The sequence below is a fragment of the Caretta caretta genome, chromosome 5 (assembly GCF_965140235.1).
Source record: "Caretta caretta isolate rCarCar2 chromosome 5, rCarCar1.hap1, whole genome shotgun sequence".
NCBI classification, from domain to species: domain Eukaryota; kingdom Metazoa; phylum Chordata; order Testudines; family Cheloniidae; genus Caretta; species Caretta caretta.
This window is the reverse complement of record NC_134210.1, coordinates 44,746,658-44,762,831: the sequence shown is the minus strand read 5'-3', so window position 1 is coordinate 44,762,831 and position 16,174 is coordinate 44,746,658. Positions and strand designations below refer to the sequence as shown.

The 16,174-nt window shown below is 38.4% G+C and overlaps 1 protein-coding gene across 3 annotated transcripts in view; it reads right to left on the bottom strand.

The window, feature by feature from the left end:
- The window catches only part of CDK7 (cyclin dependent kinase 7), a 36,765-nt gene that overhangs the window by 9,897 nt on the left and 10,694 nt on the right, over positions 1-16,174 (bottom strand). For 2 of the 3 annotated variants that reach the window (XM_048849563.2, XM_048849562.2), the window contains exons 4-10: positions 11,137-11,204; positions 9,210-9,278; positions 6,134-6,244; positions 5,134-5,252; positions 3,582-3,681; positions 1,931-2,017; positions 404-553 (exon numbers count right to left, since the gene is read on the bottom strand). In XM_048849563.2, the coding sequence (XP_048705520.2) occupies positions 404-553; positions 1,931-2,017; positions 3,582-3,681; positions 5,134-5,252; positions 6,134-6,244; positions 9,210-9,278; positions 11,137-11,204 (704 nt within the window). Of the gene's footprint in view, positions 1-403; positions 554-1,930; positions 2,018-3,581; positions 3,682-5,133; positions 5,253-6,133; positions 6,245-9,209; positions 9,279-11,136; positions 11,205-11,621; positions 11,739-16,174 lie in introns of all 3 variants that reach the window. The other variant, XM_048849567.2, reaches the window with a different exon arrangement.

Sequence of the window (16,174 nt, the reverse complement as noted above, 5' to 3'; positions counted from 1 at the left end):
TATGGTAGTGGTAATGAAAATAGTGTTGCAAAGTTAGGATGTAATTAAAGTGTCAAAAAAGCCTAGGAGCCCCAAATCTTTCATCCTCATAACTTCAACCTAGATCTGTAGGGTAAGATTTTCAAAGACAAGTGGCAGACAGACATTAACTTCGAACTGCCATTTATACCTTTGAAAGTCTCCATAGCATGAGAAGGTTTTATAGTAATTATATGATCAGAGCAAGATGGGGTTCTCATCCATGGCAGGGGCTCCTATGTACTATAATACAAATAAGTAAGAGGACATTTTATCTCAAACCTAAACTATCACTCCTCACATCCAAGAGATATTTAACTGATGTTAACAAGAGATGTTCGAATGTACACCATCTATAACATACAATAAAGACAGTCCACCATACCTGTGTAGCTGTGACCCTAGTACAAGGATTAAATATGAATAGACCTTGGAGAAGATCTAGCAAGTCATCACCAGCTGCACTGAAGATATGTTGAAGTGGCATTCCAGGGAAACTTTTAAATGTTACATAATCTGGAAGACTTGACATGCCCTATGAAAACAAAATGGGAATTAAATTTTAAAACAACAAATAAAGAAAAGCTTATACCCTCAACTGAAGGAACTGCCACAGTGCAGCTTATAGATCAGAAGTAATAGTCAACTTTTAAAGCATACTGTCAATCTGAAATTGAGTCAGTTTAATAAAAACTATTTCATTAGTTTCAGGTAACAAACTTATCAATGTTGTGGTTTTACAATCATACTCCCCTTTCTAAAGGATTTTTCCTATTATGCAGTGTAAAGAGCTCCACAAAGCGGGAAAGTTAATGACTACAGAAGGGAAACAACAAAAATGATTATTCCCTAAGAGGATCAAATGCACTAACAAAATTGAAAAAAATTTCCTCTCTAGTCTCTCATTATTGTAATCTTAGGAGTGATTTGCAGTAAAACACACAAGATTTTCAGACAAAAGCAATTTAAGTTGGCCTCTCTAACATGGAAGTCATTTGCATCAACAACATGGGAGACTATGTTCCGCATAAGTAATACTCTGCAACTGCTTCTGGAGTGGGAAACTGAATAATTTTGAAAAAAGAATTGAGTCAAACAGATTAACACCTGTTCAAGTTGCAATAATGCATATCTTACTGTTGTTTTCATCCAGTTTGCAAGTCACCTCTCTTCTTCCCCCAATATCATACAAAGTTACATTGATAAATTTAATAGCCAAATGATGCTAAATATTTCTAGCAACATCATTTATACTGCAGTAAGTTTTAACCAAGCACACCACAGCATGTTAAAGTGGCAGTAAACATGATGAATGAATGAATTACATCTCTCTTGTATAGTTTACAGAAGTGAGGGAATGAAGGTTCTTAATTTTGAAGATTTGTGAATTAATTTCAGAATATATCCTCTCTTTTGGCCAAGTATCCTACCAACAAGGATTTCTTCAAGGATAAAATTTTCATTAAGCACCAAGAACATGATAAAATATTGCAAGAATCTTTAAACACTTCCTTTTGAATTATGGTATGACAGCATATAACTGTTTTGAATCAAAATGCATTTGCAAATGCCTACAAACTACCTGACTACATCAAACAAGATTAAATGAAAAAGCATTAAATTATCACTCTTCCATGTGTCCCATGGCTATCATCATATGATGAAAGTATCATGAGAAGTTCTAGTTTCACTCTTAAATTACCACATGCTATTATATTAGCAGGTGTCTAATCCAAATAGCAGTTTTGGAAACCCCAACTAACTGTCCTCTGCACTTTGTTTTGTAAATTCCGCTAACAATCTTTTTAAAGTAATTACCAAATATTTTGGTACATCTTTAAATGTAATTCAAGCAGTTGACAGTAATATAAAAAGAGAATGCTGAGATAGGTTTGTTAACTAAAGGACTTACAGGCCACTGGTCTTCTGTTGGAGTCCCCAGCGTTTCAAATATTTTTGTCAGCTGATCAAGATCAGAGTCTCCTGGCAAAAAAGGAACCTGTAAGAAGGCAAATGCAACAGCCATTTTAATTTAAAGGTTTAAATCAACTTCTGAACTTGGACTCCCAGGGAACAACTTTGATTTTTCCCTTTGTGAAAGTATTCTACTGTTACAGTAACATAGCTTTGGATACTAACTGACTGTAGACGGGCACTGATGGAATGCTTGGGGCTTCACCATAATGTCAAAATAGGTTTCAAATGCCATTTACATTTATGCATGACATCATTAACCTCATCACTAGATTTTCTATTATGAAGCTAAACAACCATTACGTAAGTGAGACTGTACAAAGGTAGTATGCCTCTTTTTAACCTACTAAAGATTTAAACATACCATGTTAAGCAACCTAAATCTGTATAGTTGCATGTTTTAATTTTTTCCTCAGTCACTTTGTGATCTTTCCAATGCCCACAACTAGGGAAGAAAGAGGAAGACTGATATTGGAGACTATCTAGGTTTCGTATTCAGAACTTCCAAATGAATCTTGTGATGACAATACTAGGAATTAAATGATCTCCACTCAAGCAAAACTAACGGGGTACTGATTCACTGGGTTAGAAATTGCCTAACCAGTGTTTGTCAAGTTTAAACTACGTTGGAAGCAGAGGAGGAAATTGTGTATTGTAAGTACATGGCAGACTGAATTAGGCCAAAGGCAGAAGATAGAGTTCTGCGACAGAAGTTGAAGAATAAGGTGACTATTAATATTATCTAATTCTTCACGCTTAACACATTAATATATGACAGTGAGGGTAACTGAAATCAAAACGGAAAAGTCAGTGTACTAAGATATTCATTAAAAAAAATCAAGGCAAAGGGACACCCAATGTTTTTGTGACATTTAGTTTATATTTTCCTCTCAGTGTTTTCTGTTTAAGAGACATTTTGGATAAAAGTTTCTTAAAATTGTCTAAAACTAGACAAAGTAACAGCAAGTATGCTGTAGTGCAGTATCCTGCATTGCAGGATTGGATTAGATGGTCCAATAGGACACTACCCTTTCCATCAACATCATTTCTCTCAAGCTTATCCTACTTTAAAGAGAGTTTAGCTTTTTGAACAAAAGAGGAAAGAATTTTATTCTCCTCCTCCACCTTTTTTCCTAAGGAACTGTATTGTAAGGGGCACACTTAAATGAGTTAGTCACTAGCAAAAAAAAAAAAAGCAAAGCGCAAGGAAGAGCTATGATCCATGCACAAAATCTGAGAACCACCACATTTAAAGTTAGACAGATGTTGACATTAAACTTTGTTCTGCCGATCCATGGTTAGTAGGGGAAGGACAACACATGGAAAGTTAGTACATACTTTTAACATTCCTAGACTTTGAACTTCAGTGCATATGGATTGAGAGTCACTAGTGATATACAAGCAATGCATGACTTTGCTAATAAAAGTGATTGAGATGAGATATCAGATTTCTGATCATGATTAATTAAAATAGATAGTATGGGGTTATAAATGTCAAAGGTTAAAATACTAAAGAAGTACATAAGAACCTATGTACAAGAGCTACATTATATTATAGATTAACAGAAATATTTGTGTTCAAGGCTTACCCTAAGAAGCAGTTCTGCTAAGATACAGCCAACAGCCCACATATCTACACCTACACCATACATTCTAGCACCAAACAGTAGCTCAGGTGCTCGATACCACCTGAAAAGCAAGCAGGAACACTTTCAAGCAAGGATAATTTGTATAATACAGTAATGCAAATAAATAAAGTATTTAACTGAGCAGAAGTGTTAGAGAATGTTTATTGCTCACTCCCTAGATATTTATCATCAATTTAATTCCTGAAAAGATCTACATCTTGGAGAGACCTTTTTTCCCTTTAAGGATGTGGTTCAACATCCCAATGCTGTACACACCTCCCCAAAATGAAGTGAAATTGCAGTTCATATTTGCACTTAGCAAACAATTGGAGTGCAAACTCAAAAGACAGAGGATAACTGGCAGTCTGAATAAACGAAAAACGATCAAGGTTATTTGTCAGGAAACAAAACAAGTAGGCATCAAAATTCCTGCCAATATCCAGACCTCAAAAGTGACAGAGACAGCCACTGATGATCTAAGTGCTGAGATTCTTGTGTAGAATGAATCCTGGCAGTTAATAGTAACGCAAAGTAGCTAGTATCCCTGCCTAAAACAATTCAGTTTACCTGACACATGAGGATAACATCTTAATTAGATTCCGCTTGCAGTGATGAATACACTAGTATTCAACAACAACTTAGTAGATGGCATAATAGCCAACATTTGGAACCATCATCTCATTTCTTCCATTAATCAAACATCTATAACAATCTAGCTTCCATTTCTTCCATTAGAAAAAGACATTTAAAATAAATCCCAACTATTCATATTAGTGTAGACAAACGAAAAAAATATTCTGGCAGTTCAGTTGTGCCTTGCACCCCCACTCTGTTTTTAGACATGTATATTAAATATTTAAAAAACCAACAGGTCTATCTGTTGTCAATTAAGACCATTTAGTTACCTTAAGAGGCACATGAGTGAGTGGTTAGGAATACTACATTTAGGGCAAATAATCTGATTAATATATAAAAAATAAAGCATAAGCCTCATTGTTTCAGAAGTTAACTACAACCACACTTACAAGACTAGTGTACATATTCCTTATGTTTCTGAAGAAAAGACTACACTAGAGTTACAGAAGATCTTGTATAGGCGTGTATTCCATAATCGTTTTTACACAGACAGTGGGTGAGGTAATATTTTTTTATTGGACCAAACTCTCCTGGAAAGACAAGCTTTCAAGCTTACACATGTGACCTGAAGAAGAGCTCAGTGTAAGCTCAAAATCTTGTCTCTCTCATCAAGAGAATTTGGTCCAATAAAAGATATTACTTCACCCACCTTGTCTCTCTAATATCCTGGGACCAACACAGATACAAAAATCCTTTTTACTGGCAGTTCTCAAAAGCAATTAGATAACCTTGCAAAGCACTGAGGTCAGCTTTTATAGCAGTTATTCAGGTTCCCATTGCCACATTCTTATAAAGTTAGCTCTTGGGCTTGTGCACAGAGCAGATTTTACAAGATACCCATCTATCCAACAGCCAAGCAGAGTGCTTTATTTCTTACCTTGTTACTACCTGGTGTGTATAGACTCTATTTGGGCTTCCAAAAGATTTTGCCAAGCCAAAGTCAGCCAATTTTAGAACCCCATTTTCATCTAGTAACAAATTGTTTGGTTTGAGATCCTGTCAAGAAAGGGACAGAGACAATAAAATTTACTGTATCAATAAAAGCATGACTAATAAGGAGCTCCCCGGCACTCTTTTATTAAAGTTATTCTAGGAGACAAGCTTCTATCTTTATAGAAAGCCCCTTTTGCAAAAATAAACTTTGCATTACATCTATGAGTGTCTTTGGCTGTAGTGCTTCTGCTACTTGAGCTGCAGATTTTCCAAACACCTTTAAAAAGCTGATTTAAGTGTGGCCATATCTTTGCTGCCAAAGAGCAGCAATTTAGTTTTGTGGCATTACACTGACAGTTACCACAAAAGTTTTAGAGATGCATTTGCTCCCTGAAGTGCAGTACACTAGTTTTATTAGAATTGATTTTTAAAATATATTAACTAGGAATTTAGCAGCCTTCTACTACACACTTGAAACCAGCCTTTTTTAAACTCCATTTAGTCATTTATTTCATCACAATAAGCTGGTACTTTCCAGTTCAGAACAGCCAAGATAAGAGTTGCAATCAAAAGATTTAAAGTACCATTATACAGTACTCTACTGCAATTTTGAAATGGAAGACTTTCATAAGTAAATAGGAATACTTTCCTAACTGTACAGTGGATTGTTATTGTAGGGTTTCTCAGCTATTGGGCTGCAGGCATTGGAATTGTGTCTCCATAATAAAAACCACTAAAGTTTTCCTTCTCCCCTCAGCGCCCGCCCATGCCCCCCGCCCTTTTATAAAACTATGCTACATGGACTTTACAGAGAGAGAGAGATTACTTTTGGATCAACTAAGCTCTACCAAAAAGTGTCACCATTTTGTTACAGGGTGTAAAGTTTCCTTTAGCAACTCTTTTACTGAAAGGGACTTTGTTCCTTTTAGAATATTCTTACTTACCCTGTGTAGAATCCAGTGCTGATGTAAATATTCCAGTCCTTGAAGTGTCATCAGCATATATGCTTTGATGTGAGATTGTGTCAGCACAAGACTACTATCCTTTATTATAACCTGGGAAAAAGCACGTTATGAAACTCTCTACCAAAAATCTAACTATGTTTAATTATATTACAATTCTTTTTGCTTAATGTTACTATTTTCTTTTAAGCAAAGTTGAATGTTACATGGTGCAATTGCTAATAAGACTCTATGCCACTGAGTTATGTAAAAAGTAGTTGAAATTCTTAAGTTTCTCTAGAAAAAGTTATAGCTAACTACACTGGAGAATGGAAATTGAAATGGAGACCACAGCTATTCCGGATACCATATTTGTGTTAAGTTTATATTGACTCCATGTTTTCTCTACCCGCATGACCACATAAGCTTGATCTGAAATCTCAACTTCTTCCAGCTAGTTATTTCAAGAGCTAAAGTGCCTCACTTAAGCAAAAGGAATATGCTTAACTCTACCACCTCAACAAAATATACCGCATATGCTATTGCGGTAAGTCCCTCACATAAATCCTCATTTATACTTGTGTGTGCTCTGCCTGAACTATTTTACCTTCCTTCAATATAGCTCCAGGACTCTAGCCTTGGCAGAGTACAAGAGCTCTCTGCACATACATGTAGGTATGACCTATTGACTACCATTTTAACAAATCCACTTGTTTCAGAATCCAAGTAAAAATGGCCTCTACTTTTTTGTATAGCTTTCATGAACTTGCTCCATCCTATTTTTTAAACATTCTCTCTGCCTCTACACACTGCTCCCTCCACTTGTTTTCTACGAATAATGCTTTGCACTCCTACAGTAGCTTCCATTTCCCAACATGCTTAAAAATTCAAGTTGAAATTTGTAAAATATCTAAAATAGTTCTTAGACTGCACTAAGTTTTCTATATGAAAACTTGGTAAATGAAATTTAATGAGGATAAATGTAAAGTAATGCACATTGGAAAAAAATAACCCCAACTACACAATATGATGGGGGCTAATTTAGCTACAACTAACCAGGAGACAGATCTTAGTCATCATGGATAGTTCTCTGAAGACATCCACGCAGTGTGCAGCAGCAGTCAAAAAAGCAAACGGGATGTTAGGAATCATTAAAAAAGGGATAGAGAATAAGATGGAGGATATCTTATTGCCCTTATATAAATCCATGGTACGCCCACATCTTGAACACTGCATACAGATGTGGTCCCCTCATCTCAAAAAAGATATACCGGCATTAGAAAAGGTTCAGAAAAGGGCAACTAAAATGATTAGGGGTTTGGAATGGGTCCCATATGAGGAGAGATTAAAGAGGATAGGACTTTTCAGCTTGGAAAATAGGAGATTAGGGGGGATATGATTGAGGTCTATAAAATCATGAGTGGTGTGGAGAAAGTGAATAAGGAAAAAAGTTATTTACTTGTTCCAATAATATAAGAACTAGGGGCCACCAAATGAAATTAATGGGCAGCAGGTTTAATACAAATAAAAGGAAGTTCTTCTTCACTCAGCGCACAATCAACCTGTGGAACTCCTTGCCTGAGGAGGTTGTGAAGGCTAGGACTATAACAGGGTTTAAAAGAGAACTGGATAAAGTCATGGAGGTTAAGTCCATTAATAGCTATTAGCCAGGATGGGTAAGGAATGGTGTCCCTAGCCTCTGTTCGTCAGAGGGTGGAGATGGATGGCAGGAGAGAGATCACTTGATCATTACTTGTTAGGTTCACTCCCTCTGGGGCATCTGGCATGGGCCACTGTCGGTAGACAGGATACTGGGCTGGATGAACCTTTGGTCTGACCCAGTATGGCCATTCTTATGTTCTTATATGTCGTACAGTGCTAATCACTACAGATCCTGATCCCAGCTGGGTCTTCTGGATGTTACCAAAATACAAATGAATGCTTTGTTTTTCCTTGTCCTAGTTTGTCACTAGACAAATAGATTTAACTTTACTTATCTATAAAATTCAAAACTAAGTAAACATATTAGGAAAATACATAGATCAAAACTAATAGTTGATATTTTACAAGTCTCAGCTTGATTTCCTATGAGTATTTGGAGCACATCATCATCAAGGAAAAGGTAAACATTGCTATTAGCAAAAAACTTTCATTTTGTTTAGTAATATATTAACTTTGTTTTGATCTTGTATTCCTCTAGTTGAAGCAGATCTTCCTTTATGACAGGCATTACAGATATTAGTGAAACAGACAACTAGTCTTTTAATGTTTGTATATGCTCTTCTTGCTGCTCACTGCATTATATATAACATATTACTGCCATTAAATTAAGCTCTTTTCCCTATAAAGCATGGACAGTCACTGCACATGCACAACCATCGACTTAACATGCACTCTTGCCTACTACAGTCTTTATTTTGATGCATTCTTCAAAACATGTGATATCAAATCCCCTGAGAAGATTTACTCATGTAGACTCCAATAGGGATCAAGCATCAGCAAAACAGAAAACTATCCATGGATAATATATGATCTATATTTCTTGGAATGCACCCAATTCACAGGTTAACAGAACAGATTCAAACAGGATTGCATGCCTATTACTACTAATTACAAAATTCAGTAACTGATTGTACATTGCACAACGAGGTCCTGGTCTATGAGTGGGGTCTCAAAACGTTAATACTACACAAATATGAGATTAATAAACTATTTCTTGACAAAAGCCTACTGACAGTCTAGAGCAGTATTAAAAAGTAAAGCATTGCATCCTAATTAAGAATGCATGAATGTTAATATACTATAAAACAGATTTTAAAAAGATACGACCTGAACTGACAAAGTTGTATTTGTCTAATTCATGTTACAGATTCTGATGTCTTACAAATACAAATTACTAATCTTTCTTGATATAAGTATTTTCAGAATGCATTTACTTGGAGATACCATCTGCATATCAATATGAAAAAGGAATACATTATCACGGTTTCCAGTATTTCAATGGTTTTGTACACAATATTGAAAATTAAAACATTCCAAGTATTGAATCAAAAGAAGGCAACAGCTAAAGCAGTCTTACCTCTAGATCTGTTTCCATAAAATCAAAGACCAGACTAATATTGGATTTGTGTCCAAATGCATCAAGAAGCTGGAAAACCAAAATACACCACAAAATGAAAAATATATTTGACTGCAGAGTACTTTTAATGTTTTAATGCTGTGACACTTCAGTATGTGTTGTGAGGGTTTTCAGGATGGGGGAGCAGGGTTGCACATACAGGGAAGAGAACATACTGTAGCGATTAGAGGGCAGTATGGGGAAATCTGACATTCAGGCTCTCTCTTTCTTGCTATGTGTCCACAAGAAAATTACAAACGCTGTCTTAGTTTCCCCATCAGTAAAGTAGAAATGACCAGTCCAACCCACTTCACAAGGAAGTTAAGGGGCTTAAATTTGTCTTTGTAAAAAACAGATCCTGAATGGAAGGTGTACTAGTTGTACAGAATTAAAATTTATTAAAGATGTTAAAAAAAATATATAATACACAGGTTAAGAAAAGAGTGTTTGAATGTCTGGGTATAGTGCTAGGATTATCCACAAATGTAAAGTTTGTTTAAAAAGTTATGACATATAGTACATAATCAGCAAAACCCCAAATTTAGGTGAATAAATTTAACAATACAGGTTCAATGTTAGCATCCAAGTATTTGGGTACATCACTCACGAAAAGCTGTACAGAGAGTTGGTTGTGGAAAGTAAGATATATCAATGAATTACTACATTTTACCAAGAATATTTTAACAACAGAGTTAGACATTCCTATAAAATAGGATTACCTTCACAGCCTGAACTACAGTGGGAGTTATATCAAAAATTAACAGAGCAGATAAGAGCATGATGGAGTCTCTTCCTTGTTCTTGCTCTTTCAAAAATGCTTTACCTATTCTTGAGTGTAGAGGGGAGGCATAAGGGGAGGGTCACATGCCTCCTTCCCCCCCTCCCCATTTGCTGCTTGGCTTGTACTGAGCATGCCTCCCTCTGCCCCCGCCCCCCCACTATTATCAGCCACCCGTGGTCCCTGCTTGCATGGATTCAGTTTTGTATGGTTTTGGCAAACTGTTCTTGGCCATAATTCAGCATTTAGGACTTCAGTTCATAAGTGGACAATTAAGAACGTCTAAGTTTGCAAGTTATCTGTCAAAGACTCAAACAGTTTTGCCCATCCTAGTAAAGATGCTGAAATGAGTTAGAGAACATACAAGCTAAAGCCTTTTTTGAATGTTTGCAGTCAAGTTAACTGCTTTTTAATTCATGTGTTTCAGCACCTCCTGGTTTCAGCTACAAGTATGGAAACGCTGTAAGAATGGGCTTGAGATCCAGCAAGAACAGTACACTTCCATGGAAAATATTTAAATAAAGCACCTGAACTTTTGTACGTCTATCTGAACCAACCGTTTAGAGAATCACCCATCACTAGTACTTACCTTTACAAACATTTATCTGAAGCTGAAAGTCAAAAAACTAAAAAAATGCATGCTCTGAACTACAAGTATTACTGCTGCCCACTGGATTTTAAATAGCATTAGTGAAACTGAACAGACCTTGTCAGTTTCACCAGGCTGTTGCTTAGGAAAGTGGAGTAGCAACAGAGGCAAGACAACATGCAAAAAGTCAGGGAAATGCCACACTGCATTGATTCACAATCAATTTTATTTTTAAATTTGAATTTTTCAGGATTTGCAACTCTACCCCCACCTAAACAGCAAAAGTTTCCAACTAACCCTTGGCAAAAATGCATGTGGATTTTGAGACCTGCCTTTTTATTAAAGTTAATATTTTATTGGTTAACATGGTTTGCCAACTTGCAAGATGGCCAGTATAAGAATTAAGATAAAGATCTCCATGATCACAGCAGTAAGTCTTTGTGGATATACTGTTTTATATCTACAGCATTCAGGGACTGACATACTGCAGATGCCACAAGTAGTACTCATTTTATACTTACACCAATGATATTTGGATGGCTTAGCTCCTGTAACAATTTTATCTCCCTCAGGGCTGTTCTGTTGATTCCTACGTTGAAAGAAATATCACATCAAAGGCAGGAGCAGCAAATAAAAACTTCAATTTAGCTACCAATAAGAATTTCTAATTCAGTTTCTTTTAAATGTTGTTGGTCATTTATGATTGTTTGAGAAATTATGATCTAGACTACAGAGCAAGAAAAAAAATGCATTAAGTTTGTAGAATTGCAACTAAGTACATCACTGTAATTCAAAGTTGGGTATGCGTCATTGTCATAGCAGACAACAGTAAATACTTCACATCTACAAGTAGGTGGAAATTCTCACACCTTAGGATGTGATTGTTTCTATAGCAGTGTATGCCCCCTTTTGGCAAAATAGAGAAGTTTTGGCATAGATCTAGAAGAGTATACCAAATCTTGACCTATCAAACAATTTTAAGGCTTTTTAAAAAATGGTTACTTACCCAGCAGTAACTGTGGATCCCACTGTGGTTCTACATGTGCATCATCCATGAGAGAGGAGATTCTTTTGAATAGCAATGTCCATCATGGCAGCATATGCACTCTGTGCCTCATGTAACCTGTCCGATCCACACCGATAAGATATCAAAGAACCAGAGAGTTATTGTAGTGTATGTAATCATTCTTCCTTCAAGTACATGTTAGTGTCGATCCCACTGTGTGTGACAGTCAAGTAGTATCCTCTTCAGGATGGTGGGAATAAGTTGCAGCTATATCAGTAAAACAGGGATTGAAATACTGCTCTCCCAAGCTTGGCAGCTGACCTGGTAGCTAAGTCCAAGACAGCGTTTGACAAATGTTAGTGGGTTACTCCACATTAGAAGTCTAAGGCAGCAGTATTGGAACATTCCTAAAGCAAGTGGAGGATATTGCTTGTGTTCTGGTGGAGCAAGTCATGATGTTTGATGGGAGAGATACACCAGCCAGCAAGTAACACAGCAAGATATATTGTGTTATCCATTTCAATATTCTTTGCGAAGAGACAGGTTGACCTTTAAAGTGCCCACCTATGGCTAGAAAGATGAAGTGCATGGTTTGGTGCTGTCAATATAATGAAGCCAAGTCATGGACATGCACACACTCCCAGTGCTGAGTGTGGCTTTGAAAAAAAACAAAGGAAGTCTGATTGACTGGCTTCGATAAAATTCTGAGACACTCTTAGGAATCAACTTCGAGTGAAGCTGCACCATCACTTTGTGCTTATGTAATGTGGTATGGGGAGGTTTGGACATAAGTGACTGAAGCTCACTCAATCTCCTGACTGAGGCAATAGTCACTAGGAAGACCATCTTCAGAGGTAGGTGGTGTAAGCTGCATTCTGTGAGAGGTTGGAACGAGGTCTCCATGAGACTCAGACTAAACTGAGGTCTCAGGCAGGATTCTGTTCTCTGAACAGTGGGTAAGTGTGCAGCAACCCTTTGAAAAATTTAGATATTGCGGGGTGAGAAAAGGCCAGCACCACTGAATAGGTGGATGTACGGTGGACCCCAAGAGATTAACAAAAGGCCAGCCTATTTTAAATGCAACAAGTCAGAGAATGTTCAGTACTGAGGCCTGGACCAATGCTCACATTGAGAAGCTCTTCCAATTAGATGAATATATTGTGGTAGATGTTTTCCTGGTATGTATCAGGATTTCCTGGACCGGTAGGAAGCATTCTATATCTGTGGTACTTAGTTAGCCAATAGCCATAGAACAGATGCAGGGGCTTCAGGTCTGGATGGAGTATCTTGTCATGGTCTTGTAAGAGGAGGTCTAGGCAGTCTGGGAGCTGGATCAGAGGCAGGATGGACATTTGTAGCAGCCAAGACTGCCTCGGTCAGCAGGGAGCTATGAGAATAATCGTGGCTTTGTCCCTTTTGATTTTGGAAGTCATCCTGAGGGTCAGGGGAATTGGTGGAAAGGCAAAAGATAGGCCTTGGGACCACTGCAGAAAGAAGGCACCTGCTAGCAACCCCAATCTCATGCCCACTCTGGACAAAAGTTCTAGCACGTGGCACGGTGGTAATTGTCTGCCTGCTTAGGAAATCTGCCAGGTTGATGCCGACACCTGGGAGATGGAGACATTGACGTTCTCCAGTATTGGTGGCACTATGTCCAGAGCTTGATGGCTTCCAGGCAGAGACGAAATGAGCATATCTCTCTTCATTTGTTTATGTAGCATATTGCAGAGCTGTCGTCCTACAAGATATCCACTGTGGGATTACAGGCTAACCTGATGGCTTGATGTGGAACCCCATGTCTTCGGAGGACAAAAATCTCTTGAATTTGTAGATTGTTCAGGTGGGCTTCCCAACCAGGACTTGATGGTACCACTCCATGAATGTTCCTGGGTTCCTTCCACCAATTCAGTTCTGCAACAGGAGGTGGCACCACAACCTTCTGATCATCTGGTGCGGGAGGACAGGCCCCAGTAAGACCAATATGGCCAAGATGGAACACTACATGGGTACCAGCTGTGTTCGCTGACCCAGTGTCACTCCCACGCCATTTGGCGCAGCACTCGGTGCTCTGAATGAGGGCTTCCTTGTGCCCTCTTTAGGATAATTCTCCATTGGCAGGGGCAAAGGATCTCTGCTCAATGCTGACAAGAATATACAGGCAATGGCAAGGTGTGTATATCCCCTTCAAAGGGGGCTGGCAAGGCACCGGTCCTAGTCCAGTCCACCTCTTCAGTACTAGGAACATTTGCGGACGATATATGGGTGCATCTACAGAAAGCATTAGGTCCTTGCTCAGCCCCATCACAAGTAACAGTAGTTATACCAATAAAACAAAAACCAGCAGGATCCTATTAAAGGGGAAAAGGCAAAATGCCACATTTATTGTGAATACAGAAAGAGTCATAGTAAGCAGTTAGTTATAGCTATAACATTCCATTCAATTTCATATTTATTCACACATTCATTCATACATACACACACACACGGGTTCTGAAGGTTATCATCATAGTTACCAGCCTTAGAGTTGCTCATACCAAGCCACTGGCCAGGTGGCCTGGACATGAGGAGGGAGCAGGGCCTTGTCAGATGTTCATCTGATGCTCCTGGAAGTTGGTTTGCAGAATCAGACCCCAAAGTTCTCACTTTCTAAAGTTCATTTTTATAGGAATTTCTTCCTATGCCAGTCTATGGGAATTGCTTCATCATGCTGTTGCTAAATCAATCAGCAGATGGCACATTTCTGATGGCTCCGTGCTGCCAGATGTTATCTTGTTCTTTGGTTCTCCCATTCTTGAGGCTGTTGGGTGGATTCCAGTCTGCGCTCTGGGGGTCCTCTGGTTATTTCCACTTGACGCCTTCTTCAGCCGATGGACACGGGATTCTTAGGCTGGCACCTCTTTGATCATTCAATTATTATCCACACCAAGCATCCATCCACATACATCCTCTGTCTCTATTTTAATCACAATTGTTAACAAAGTGAGATGAATAAAACAAAAGGGCGGGGAGTCTCTGGGTGCTGTTTCTGTTGTTACAGAGTATTGCTTTGAGTCTCTCTGTGTGAGTAGTTGTTGTTACAAAGAATTGCTTTGAGAACACTCTGTCTTAGAACGTACTAACAGAATTAGCAGCTTGCAAGTTTCACACAGAGGGAGAGAAACAGTACCAAAAGCCAAGAGACCTCTTAATTAGTAATACCCTGGAATTTAAACTATGGGGAATCAAACTCATTTGTGATTTTAATACAGAAACTTCTTTAATATGATCCAACATAAAAACGGGATCAGCGTCGGGTCTCTTGCTCTGCCCAGCTGCTTAGGGACTGTGTTCTTGGAGGACTGACGTTCCATGTGCTCTAACTGGGACCTCTCTTTGGTCTCAGGGCTATGCTTATGCTCAGTACAACTATGCAAGTTGGAATCCCGTTTATGAGCAGGCATAGGCGTTATTGTATTGTCTGAGGCGTCAAGGTAACTGCACAAGAACCAAAGTCACTGGTGCCAGCATTGTAAGTGCTGAGGTCTCATGCACTGGGGACTTCAATGTTAAGGTGGTCAGATCATCAGTATTAACACTGCTCTTTTTGCGTTCTTTCCACCCCCGACCATAAAATGTGAGTAGTGCTCAATGGAGTGCTGGCGAATGTTGCTTTATCTAGCCCCACTCTGGCTGTAACCATCATCCCTTGGTCTGAAGTAACCAGCGTGGACTGCTCAGGGAGATGCAGCTTGAGCCAAGTGCCCTTGCACTGGATCATGGCACAGAAAGACTTGCACACAGAGCATCTGCCTGGGATGTGGCTCTCCCTTAGACAGAAGGGGCATCATCTGTGCCTGTCGCAGGATGCCAGAGCTGAAATCCTGAGGTTTTGGATCCATCATGAAAGTGTAACTGGCACAAAGTACCTCACCCCAGAGAAAAGTGGGGTCAGTTGATTTCATCTCTCTTTTCGGGAACATCATTTGCATGAAAGTGTGAAGATAAATTTCTTCCCCAAAACAGTTTAAAAAACCTGTTTAGGGTCTCTGAAGAGAATAGTGGGTTGGACACTCTGAGTTCCATCTTGCTGCCACATACAATCAGAGTGATCTTAGGGAAGGTTGTGCCTGCCCTACTTTTTATGCGCTTGCATGAGAGCACAAGGAGGCACAGTGTGCATGACAACCCCTGCTAGACACCACTATTCAAAAAAATCTGATCTTGCATGCATGAGGCACATATGCACCTACAATGAGATCCACACGGACACATACTTGAAGCCTAATTCTTCCTACAATCATCTTCTTTCTGCTAACTAGGATTAAGATACATGAATGATACTAAACCAGGAGATACCAGTGTGAAAAGAAATACAAAAGGACTAGCTTCTTACCAATCTAGTGTGCCATGCACATCAACAGCACTATGAAAAAACAACAGAAATGTGGGCAGGAAATCAAACGAGAAAGAAGTTAAAGGCACAGTAAACTCAATGTTGTAAACTAATTTAACTATGTGACTAGCCAAAGGTTATTAAAAACTGAAAAGTTTTAAAATTCAATATATTTGCCACT